General features: G+C 34.1%; 2 protein-coding genes across 2 annotated transcripts; one reads left to right on the forward strand and one right to left on the reverse strand.

The window, feature by feature from the left end:
- The first annotated feature begins 1147 nt into the window (after positions 1–1147).
- On the forward strand, positions 1148–5108 carry LOC122578166 (isovalerate--CoA ligase AAE2-like). The gene is given in 3 exon segments (XM_043750068.1): positions 1148–1275; positions 1278–1471; positions 3545–5108. Coding segments are annotated over 3 exon segments (1656 nt in total). The 5' UTR covers positions 1148–1244; the 3' UTR covers positions 4976–5108.
- A 207-nt stretch (positions 5109–5315) lies between these two features.
- LOC122578785 (protein DETOXIFICATION 45, chloroplastic-like) lies at positions 5316–10605 on the reverse strand. The gene is made up of 15 exons (XM_043750821.1): positions 10436–10605; positions 9905–10247; positions 9655–9797; positions 9066–9209; positions 8775–8899; positions 8556–8691; positions 8289–8385; positions 8090–8190; positions 7837–8000; positions 7581–7652; positions 7364–7480; positions 7194–7289; positions 6776–6897; positions 5979–6033; positions 5316–5717 (listed from the first exon to the last, which is right to left on the reverse strand). The coding sequence occupies exons 2-15, from the start codon at positions 10192–10194 to the stop codon at positions 5694–5696; spliced, it is 1686 nt and encodes a 561-aa protein (XP_043606756.1). The 5' UTR covers positions 10195–10247; positions 10436–10605; the 3' UTR covers positions 5316–5693.
- Positions 10606–11867: the final 1262 nt, after the last annotated feature.

Raw genomic sequence — 11867 nt, forward strand, 5'->3', positions numbered from 1 at the left:
AACTAATTAACTAGAGAAATCTCTTCCAAAATTTACACATGTACACATGGTTTTTTAATACAATTAAACTTTTTTGTCTATTGTTTTGTAATTACTTAGGATCACTAAAAAGTTTTTTTAATAATATTAGTAATTAATCAAATAGTTAAATATGAATTGATGAATTCTAGTTATTTTCAAAATGACTAATCATATTTTCATATACCTATCAAACTTATACGGGTGACTTTTATTTATAAGATGATCTTAATAACGATGCTAGTTCCATTCTACAATTATAAATCTTTTATCAACTTTTTTTTTTTTTAGTTTTAGCTAATTTACACATTGTTTCATTATAGATCAATAACCTCTAGTGTATCTCATCAACGACTATCGCTAATCCAACTGATAAAATCTTAATTCCCATTTTGGAATAAAGATGGTACATATTTGTATTCAATTATTAAACTACTTATTTCTAAAAATATTCTAAATTAAATTATTACGAGTATTTTAATTCAATCTACAAGCATTCTTTTCAATAAAAAGTTGTTAATGTTAATGGCATTTGGTTGAGAAGGCTAAGGAGTAGCCTTTGATACAAGTGGCCAAAGTTTAACTCTTGTCATCAACATTATTTGATTTTTACATAATGTCCGATGAAGAAAGACATGCGGGGCTTCAACCTCTGGTTCGTTCCAAAGGGGGATCGGATTTTATCACTAGTGGGCTTTCGAGCAGATAAATAATAAATTTTCCGCGAAAAGTGGAGTTAAGTGGACTAGAGCCTTTCTGGGTTAGGCCATTATGTGCACATTTTTATCCGTTAACCTCCGTATATGATTTATCCAGCATTATTTTAGTTGAATCTTAAAATAAAGGTAAAAATTGGTAATGACATATTTCTAAAAAGAAATCAAAATGAGTAAAATGCATACTGTATGTCCCACTGTCACCAGAAAAAAAAAATGTTATATATCAACATCATTGTTTAACTAAAGAAAGAAATACCAAGTCATAGTCTCATCTATATCCATATAATATGAGCATTTTATACATGTTCTCACATTTACATCCCCAATAATCCCTTTGACACAATTAATTCTGTCCCTATTCTATCACCATGAACAAAATCTTCAATAAGTCAAAACATTGGCTTCTCAGGCATCCAATATCATCAAAAGCATATCAAACAAATATATATCATCATCATCGTCAATACTCTCAAGTGTCAAAATTATCTGACCATCAATTACTTACAAATGATTTGCAGCAAGAATCATGGCGATCGATGGACGGGCTGGTCCGGTGCTCGGCTAATTATGTTCCTTTGTCACCAATAAGCTTCTTGGAAAGATCAGCTGATGTTTATAGAGACAGAACATCTGTGATTTATGGGTCTTTAAAATATACATGGGATGAAACATATACAAGATGTGTTAAGCTTGCATCTGCTTTATCTCAACTTGGAATTTCTCGTGGTGATGTTGTAAGTAAAATTTCATTTTCCTTTTTATTTCCAGTAAATGTTAATAGTAAATGGTGTAAGTAAAGTTTCATTATTTTCTCGTACTAGTAATAAGATGTGGTCTAGACGTAATGCCACTTCATGTCATCATGCGGATGTATTGAAATTTGGAACAAACCTTTGTTTGCATGTGTGTTAGTGGTACATTGAAATGACTAGTCTCATGAATACAACATTTTATGCAAGATGTTAAACAACACTTATGTTAATCTTAAAATTAAATTTCAGTTTTTTTTATCTAATAAACATATATAACCGTTAATTTTTTATATATTTTTTTAATACATTTATGCATTCAGTCATTTAATATACTCAATACTTAATTATTAAAAAATGAAACAGACCGGGCCGGATATAATCTCGTTGGAAAGAAAGAAACCGCCGGAGTGGGTATTCCGTTAGACCAACATAACAATTAACAAATACGTAATACTCCCTCCGTCCTACTAGAAATGTCTAGTTTTGAATTTTAAAAGTCTTTCTTTTGTAACTTTGACCTTAAATATTTTTGTTTTGTTTGTATTGTATAATACTTAATGAAAAATATATGAATTGATTAAGTTTTAGATATGTTTTTATTTAATATAATTTTCATCAACTATTATATAATGCAATAAAAAGTAATTAAAGTCAAAGTTAAAAAACAAAGACTTTGAAAATTTAAAACTGGACACTTCTAGTGGGACAGAGAGGGTATTATTTTATGCTAAATGTTCCTACGTGAAACTATAGACGATTGCATTATTATTAGTTTAGAAAAGGTTTAGCGGAACAGGTATGTTCGTTATTACTTTTGAATGAGTCGTAATTGTATGGAGTTTTGGAATTGTAATATGATATTTTCTTCCTTTGTTAGGGGCAAGGGTATAGTGTCAAGATTTTGACAAATTGACAAGTTTTTAGCCAATTACAAAATGACACGTGGCAATGCCAAAAACTAACTAAAAGTTACCAAAAATTATCAAAATTAAGGGTATATGAGCCATGAACGTGCCGATCGGTTTTTTTCTAACAATTTGCTAAATGTCCCACTATTTTGACCAATGTCCCCAGGTTTTATATTCAATAAATAATATATCACACTTAAAGATTATACCCAACGTTCACATGCATCGACCAGATATAGCCAATCACTCTTGTCGATTGTTTTTGCCGATACTTGCCAATAAATGTGGTGTAGCTTGCCAAAGAGCAAAAAGTAGCCAATCCATTTTGCTGATAAAACTTGCCGACTACATCCATGCCCTTTACATATAGATTTAGTAGCATTTAATCAGATGAACTTCAGTTACCGTATTTCAAGCTTTGCCAGAAAATAGGGATTATTGACTTATGCAGCTCAACTACCCACCCATGACTTTTTCTTACTTGAAAGTTGAAAGGGAGAAATATTTAATCAGATCAAATCTCTGATAAACGTTTTTTTTTTTTTTTTAAGTTGAAAATGTACGGCATTTTGGTCGATTTGTTTAACAAATACAGGAAATTAACAATATTGTATTGCCGCTTATTGGGTTGTTCTTATCAGTTGCAACTAGTCAAAGTATAAATATAAATATAAATATAAATATATATATACATATTGGTAACATATTTTCAACGCTGGAGTATATAATATATTATTGCAATTTGAGTAAGTAGATAATTCGTATATTATATGATGATAAGTGAATAGATAATTTGACCTTGATTTTCGCCTAACATAGACGATTGCTTTTTTACCAATAAAATGTTTTTCTTTACTTTACATCGTCTCATAATTATACACAACTTGCTATATGAGAAGTTGCGGACTTACTATTGACATTTTAAAAATATCAATTGAGGCTGATTATTAAACTTATATCAACTTAAATTGTTTAGATTTAGCTTTTAGCAAATATGGTAAACAACATTGTACGAGTAATAAATATTATTCAAATCTTGTTTTTTCTCAATAAATTTAAATGGCTGTTTCAATGAATTGGCTTTTCCATGTCACATATCTATCCTTCTATTTTGTTCTTTTAGTTACTTATTAATCATTTTTCTCAGGTAGCGACACTAGCACCAAATGTACCAGCAATGCAAGAACTACATTTTGCTGTACCCATGGCCGGAGCCATTCTTTGCACACTCAACACTCGCCATGATTCCAACATGGTTGCAACTCTTTTATCGCATTCCGAAACCAAAATCCTCGTCGTCGATCACCAGTTTCTCGACATTGCTTTGGCTGCAGTCAATTTGATGAAGACCACACACCAAAAACCCCCTCTCCTTGTCATCATATCCGAAAACCAAGAGTTTCCTTCTGACATATCAGTAAATGCTTACGAATACGAAGGCTTAGTACAAGGTGGAGTTAATGGGTTCTCTGTAGTTCGACCATCAGATGAATGGGATCCAATAAGTGTAAATTACACATCTGGCACGACTTCTAGGCCGAAAGGGGTGGTTTATACCCATCGTGGCGCGTATCTTAATTCGATAGCAACTATTTTTATGCATGGAATGGGCTCCATGCCGACTTACCTTTGGTCCGTCCCTATGTTTCATTGCAACGGGTGGTGTGTGGCTTGGGGCTTAGCGGCGGTTGGGGGGACAAATGTATGTATTCGGAAATGTGATCCGAAAGATATATTTGATCATATAGTTATGCATAAGGTGACACATATGGGTGGTGCGCCTACGGTTTTGAACATGATTGTGAACTCTCCGGACCGTAAGCCACTACCTCATAAGGTGGAGATTATGACAGGTGGTGCACCTCCGCCTCCTTTAGTCCTTTCGAAGATGGAAGAGTTGGGTTTTGGTGTGTCACATTTATATGGGCTCACGGAAACTTATGGCCCGGGGACTATGTGTTCTTGGAAGCCCGAATGGGATTCGTTGCCAATGGAAGAACGGTTGAAGTTAAAAACGCGACAAGGTGTTAGGCATCTTGGGTTGGAAGATGTCGATGTGAAAGATCCGATCACGATGGAAAGTGTTAAGAATGATGGGAAGTCGATTGGGGAGATTATGTTTCGGGGGAATACTGTCATGAGTGGATACTTGAAGGACCAGAAAGCAACCGAAGAAGCGTTTTCGGGTGGATGGTTTAGGAGTGGCGATTTAGCCGTGAAACATTCGGACGGGTACATAGAAGTCAAGGATAGGTCGAAAGACATCATTATATCCGGAGGCGAGAATATAAGTACCGTCGAGGTTGAAACTGTTATTTATAGTCACCCAGCAGTTTTAGAGGTCGCCGTAGTTGCACGACCTGACAACCACTGGGGTCAAACGCCATGTGCGTTTGTGAAACTCAAGGATGGATTTACTCTAGATGGTCAAGAGATCATCGACTATTGTCGTGATCGTATGCCGCGTTATATGGCGCCTAAAACCGTTGTTTTTGAAGAGCTGCCAAGAACATCAACCGGAAAGGTGCAAAAGTTTTTGCTAAGGGAAAAGGCAAAAGCTCTCGGTAGCATATCTTGACTTGAATGTAAGAATCAATTATTTCTCAGAATTCAGTATGTACAAGTGTTATGCAACGTTTAATACCAAACACACGTCTCAAACTCGTAATGCAATTACTTAATTTGAGAATTTGATTTATTGTTTTGATTTATATGACTTATCTATGCGAATGTGCCTAAAAAGTCATACATATGTCTAAAATCAACCTAATTAAGCTTTGCCTAATTCGTTTTTTATTTAATCCATTCAATGATCGGTATGAATGTATCATTGATTGTGCCACATCTCAAACTTCTTAGGCGAATGAAAATAAGATCTTTAGGTACTAAATTAAACCCGTATAAAAATAAGATCGTTATTAGGCAAATGAATCATTTATATTACCATACAAATCAACACAAATAATTATTTACACTAGTAAATAAAACTGAATAAGCCATAATAAAAATGAATATAAGATGGCACTAAGGAATAACAAGCATCTACGCACGTAGTTGTGTATAGCTATAAATTATGGAGAAAACTTTCAGCTACCATGGTTTTTTAGCTATCTGACAATACCCGATCATGTCAACCAAATAAGGCGTCCAAGAGGGATCCGTATAATATTGAACCTGGGACTTCAGCCAAAACGTCTTATCAAAAACGCAATATTTTTCCTAATGGTAGTCTCCCCATGCAAATGTGAGTAGTGTGGAATTCCTGCATTTTGTAGGTACAGCTATAAATTACTTCATCAAGTATTTTGTGGAACAGCCATCTGCAAAAAGTTTACAACCGGAAAGAACAATGAGACCCAAAAGACAGTAAACAAAGTTGATCGTGTATATGAATAAAATAGACACAAAGTATCCTAAGAATCATTCATTAAGTTATAACTGGATTTAAGACACAATCATTTGTTTTGCTTTATATGACACAGTTTAAGTGATCTGCATATCCTAATCATAAGAATCATCATTTTGGAAAAGTTATAACTAAATTTTGTGGTATTACAAGTTATGCCTGCTATTTGACTAACCTTGGTGTTGGGGACTTCTTGCAAAAACCGCCATGGTCCATTTTTGTCTGCTAACCTGCAAAACAATTAGGATAAGGGAATCTATTAATTTCTTGCATAAAGTAGAATGAGCGGACTTCGCCCAACTGTTGCTTTCTTTTACTTTCTTCCATGAGTGGCATTTCAACCCAATTGTTTCTTGAGTAACTGGGGTATCCCTGTTATCTTTTCCGAATCCCTCGCCACCCCAAACATGTTTACTTAGGAAGGGTCAAATGTCACACCTGTTGTGAGGACATCAGGACAATCTGGTTTTTGTATTCTCACCAATTTAGATAGTTATGATAGTGATATAGCTGTAACCATATTTAATGTGTTTATTATTTATAAGGAAGTAGATAAGAAAATCACACAAATTGTTCACATGTGAATTCAATTTGACTCGATCCATTCGACTCACATTGAAAATTACTTGTGTTGACCTGATCCCATTTTCCCAATGCTAAGTAATCTCTCTCATTTACTTGTAAAATGTCAGTACACATTCACTGCCTATTTGAACAGCAAGCACCAGATATTTGAACTTTCTGGCACGGAAGAGTTATATGTACAACGATTGCTCAACATGCAAATCGCGAGTATGTTAGTGTGTGTTCGTGTGTATGCTATTTCAACTCTATCAAAAATAATGGTTGACCTCCACAAGATTCAGATATGAGTTCAACTTTTCATGTCTCTTTTGAACCATTTGCGTTTCAGTTAACTGTGTTATAAGAATATGTGTGATCAAGGAAGCATGAATCCCAGTCCGGTATTACCTTATATATCCTGCAACGGCACGCATTCCCATGAACAACGTCAAGCCTGCCCAAACTCCCGCAAGACCGAAAACTGAAGGAGCATACAGTAGAAAAGCAGACGACATCGCTCCCACCAACATCTATATACCATTAATTAGTCATAAAACTTAGTTTTTTAAAAGGAAAGTGGCATGTATCATTCTTCTCAAGTAAATGTAATTTTTAAATCCATTTAGGGACATGTTTTTTTAGTGTATAATCAAATAAGGAGGCTGTTATCTGGTTAAAGGTCATTCCTGTAACCAGACACCTTATTTTATTGTAAACTTATAACATAGACTTTTCATATAAAAAGTGACCGAAAATGCACTCCTTTTAATTGCACTTTTCCCTTTTTCCGGATTTTTGATACTAGGATACAAAAATGGCCTCTTACCATTGAGCACGCAGCGAAAGAGAAATCTGAAACTCCATAATGAAGGCCGTCATAAATATAAGCAAGAGCAGTAACTGGTTGACTAGCACTGACAAACTGTAAAAAAATTAGCAAGCAGTAACTGACTAAAAAAGTGAAGTACAAGAAAGGTTATGACATCAAGAATATACCAGTACACCAGATCTAACAATGGCTAGAACTTCTGCATCGTTGGTGAATAATGTGGCTAAGGTACTAAAAGACAAACCCAGTATAAGGGCTAAGCTGACCCCGGTAATTAATCCGGTCTGCAGAACAAGATAACAAACAAAAGTTGTCAAAACAGTGAAACCTTTTAAAGTCAAAACTTGGAACATGAAGTATCAAAGAAGTAAAAGAGAGGGTAACCTTTAAAGCATAAAAGGTGATCTCTTTAACTCTGCTGTAGTTGCGCTCCGAGAAAGAACTTGCAATTAGAGCCTGAAAAATAAACAGTTTTTTTAAGACATCGCAAGTTCCCATTTCCCATTGGTAATTTAGAAATCATAATTTATATGATAACACAAAAAGACCAAACCAAAAGGAACCGCAACCAGAATACTTGATCAGTTGGTCTGGTAGACAAGTTTTTTTTAAATAAAAACCAATTCCCCAGTCTGATTACCTGACCAGCTGAAGCCTGAGCATCTGCAAGTAGTGATGAAGATAACCATACTTGCAAGCATATTTGATGTGCAGCCATGGCGATTGGACCTTGCCGTGCAGCCATTGATGTACTTAAGGTTACCGTTGCCACGGCAGCCAGAGTTCTACCAAGCAGAAAACCACCTGAATAGAAACCATAATTGGTCAAGAAGTTTTGTACTATATTGACTACACAGAGTTGTCAATGGACAATATAGTCATCAAACACATACCAGATTTCAAATAACCTCCAAAATGTAAATCCTCCATTTTTGGTAGTTTCAGCACAGTCTTCTTATTAAGGTGCCATATCATTGCAAATGTCACAATATATCTGAAACATTAAATTGAACATAGAAAATCATGTCAAAGACTGTGATAATAAGTTAAATATTCTACATATTATCCTGGGAAAGTGATAGAAATACGTACTGTGATGCAATGGTAGAAATTGCAGCTCCAGTGACACCCAATTTAAAAACATACATAAGGACAGGAAAGAAGAAAACAGCTGCCAAATTTCCGATTCCTGCACATTTCATTATGTGCATGATAAGCCATTTTGATATACCGAAGGGTGTTTGAATGTGGTTCTTGAAAGCGCAATTAAGCTATCAGAATTAGACTTCCAAAATGCAAATCATAACACTGGAAAAAACTCTTCTTATGTAGTAACTTACAAGTTAAACTACGACTTACCTAGACATAAAACAGGCGTTTTTGTATCCTTAAATCCACGGAAGACACCTTGAATGGCCAGAGAAAGCACAACAGCAGGAGCACCAAGTGCTCTAAGCTGAAGAAACCGTTGTGCTGGAATTCGCATTGATGAAGCCTGGTCAAGTGATCAATGTTTGAAATAGTTAATTCCATAAACTCCAAATGGATCATCACAATTGTGTAAGACATCTCGCTTACTGATGATATGCCCATCAAATTGAGAAATGTTCCGGCTCCAAAATACAATGCTGCTGCCTCTATCATACCAATTCCGATAGACAAAACTAATGCAGTAGAAACTGAGGGCAATTGTCTTCTTTCCTCTGAAAGAATATAGGTTTTCTTACTAATGTGGTCATTTAGTAATATCAAGAAAATCATGTAGATGACATAAACTATGCAACATAGAAAAACCTTGTGCGTTTAGTGATCACTTGTATACTATTGCTGTAAAATAGGTAAAAGTGACCTTTACATTTAAATATATACCTGAATCCGAATGACTTTGTGCATACTTAGCTATGTCTTCTGCCACAAATGAAGTGGCAACGCTAAGCAGGGGAATATTGAACACCTTCGATACTATATTGAAAATAGATATAGATACACCAGCTGATGCCAGCTCCAAGGCACCTTTAATAGGAACAGATTATAAAAACTAAGAATTTATCGAGAAAAACATGTAGATGACAACTTATGAAAAAAGGAGATATTTTCAGAAAAAACTTACAGCAATAAATTTATGATAACCAATCCCACACAATCCTTGGTAGACTAACCAATAACCTCTAAATCTACTTAAAGCAGTCGGCCATTGAGCTACAAGTGTTTTCTAAACAAGTCTTTACTTACTTAATCTATTAGTGAAAGAATATCACTATTTAGGTCATTCAACAATTTTGACATTATTTTAGTCGCATATTATATTACCATTTTAAGTCATATAAACTTTGAACTTCTTTTTATTTTTCGTAAATACTCCTAAGTTACTGAAATAACTAAGGCAACAAACTATTATCCCAACCAATTAAACTTAAAAATAAGCAACGTTATAGATAGATAACCAAAGAAAGCTTACCAAGTCTACCGATATAAGCCGTCTCCATAAGCTGTGCTAAAGGCTCAATCGCCTGCCCTGCAATAGCCGGCAATGCAAGTAACACGAGCTCAGTTTGAACGCTTGGAGCCGGTTTAGCATCAATCAAAGTACCCACCGATTCACTAAAGCATAACAAATACAAACAAATTATCAAAATCACACATTTTAAATCACTTATATAACTTCAATAAGCAACTGAACTAATGATCAAAGACCCTGAAATACTGACATTGGTTCATCAATCGAGCCGTTAATGAGCCTATCTCGCGTCCTATCTCGAGTTTTGGCTAATCTTTCCTCCAACTTGGAAGCACCCAAGTCATACCCCAAAGCCTCTTGATCACTAATCAACCCACATCCCTTGACTACATTCTTAAATTTTAATCTCTTACTCCGAATCCCAATTCGACTAATCCCAAACCTTTGTGCAAGTATTTGAGTATCCAAATGTCTCCTAATTGTCCTTTTTTCACTTATAAAACCACCAATTCCATAACTTAATGCACCAGAAACCACCATTTTTGCACAAAGCTTTAACCTTTAAGCTCAAAACAAAATACCCAAATCAATATCTGCAGAAAGTAGCACAAAAAGGTCATTACTTTACAAGTTCATGATTCTACACATAAAATAAAATAAACAAAAAACCCATTAACAATCTTGAAATTTTGGTCAAGAATCACTTAGTAAGCTACACATTTGGTAGGAAAAATAAAAAAAAAACAATGCATACATTTGCATTAGCAAAGGAGTACCGTACCTTTTTTTAAGTTGGGTTAATTCAAGATTTTACAGAAGCGCTAAAAAGGTAAAAACTTTTGGTGATGATTGATGAATGCTGGAAAGATTTTTTAAGTTTGAGTTGTTGAAAGAATTGATAGATACATGAATGTGTATGTATGGAAGTTTGGTAAAGAGAGGTGGGTAGTTGGGACATTGGGAAGGAAGTAGCAGACTTGAAATCAAACAAAAGTGTAGTGGGGTGTACATTGTTAAAATAATTGTATTTATTTTGGATTTATATATGATTGTGTTTGTATTATATTTACTAAAAACATTAAAAATTAATAATGTCCACGTGATGGGATATAGCGGTCGACTTGGCGTCGCTGGGATCTTGGGTGGTGGGTTTCACTTTTTGTAGTTTTACCTAAATATGTGGTCTAAGTTTTGTTTTTGAACTAATTTACTAGTTTATAAATATGGAAATGATTAGTCCTTCTAACTAAATATACTAAAGATTCTCTTAATTATGAGATAATTACATGTGGGAAAATCAGGAAACAAGATTAGAAAAGAGAATTAATGAATCATGTCATGATTTGAAGGTTTTAAGAGAATTGTTAAAAAACATTTAAGAAGATTGATCATTTCCATTATAAAAATAACATATTATTAACCTATAATATAATAATGATTAAGTTTTAAATGAAAAGAAAATAGCAAGTCTATGTTATTTTAAGATTCATGATAATTATTACTTTCGATTTTTTCTTTTAACAACAAATATATTTTTTTATTAATAATTGGTTGAAAACAGATTTAACCAACAAAAAAAGCAAAAGTTACATACGTGGATTTTTGATCATGAAAATGTTATGCCGATACTATGAAAATAAAAATAAGCAATAATTGAATCAAGAAGAACAACATGACGCTTTTCATTAGGGACAAACCCCTAATTATTTCGGAACCTCCATAAAAAATACTATACCGTTTCAATAATCGTTTTCAATATCGTATTGAAGGTTTTCGATTTGTCATCATTTCGATATATTGTGTCATCGGATGAGGCATAAGATTAATGTCACAATCAACCAAAATATGGAATGCCGATCCAAAGTCATTCCCCGCATAATTGACAGTAGATAGAATTGATATCAAACGCTTACGAGCACAAATTCATACGAGTAGGCAATCAATCTATTAATAGACGTCAAACAAAAATGTTTACCTTCATTGGTATAACTTTGTTCCATCTCGGTGTTGATGGAAATATGAAATGAATATATAGCTTCTTGTGTTTTTAAAAGTGGAAATCTAATAGTACGAGTATCTGTCTCGCTTTTAATATGATTTTCCCGATGAGCTTTAACAAGTAAGTTATAACTACAATAAGGATTGTTAAAATTTTGAGCTGCAACATATTTTTAGGCACTGTAGCATATACTACACTTGCTAAAATCCTTGAT

The sequence above is a fragment of the Erigeron canadensis genome, chromosome 8 (assembly GCF_010389155.1).
Source record: "Erigeron canadensis isolate Cc75 chromosome 8, C_canadensis_v1, whole genome shotgun sequence".
Lineage (NCBI taxonomy): Eukaryota > Viridiplantae > Streptophyta > Magnoliopsida > Asterales > Asteraceae > Erigeron > Erigeron canadensis.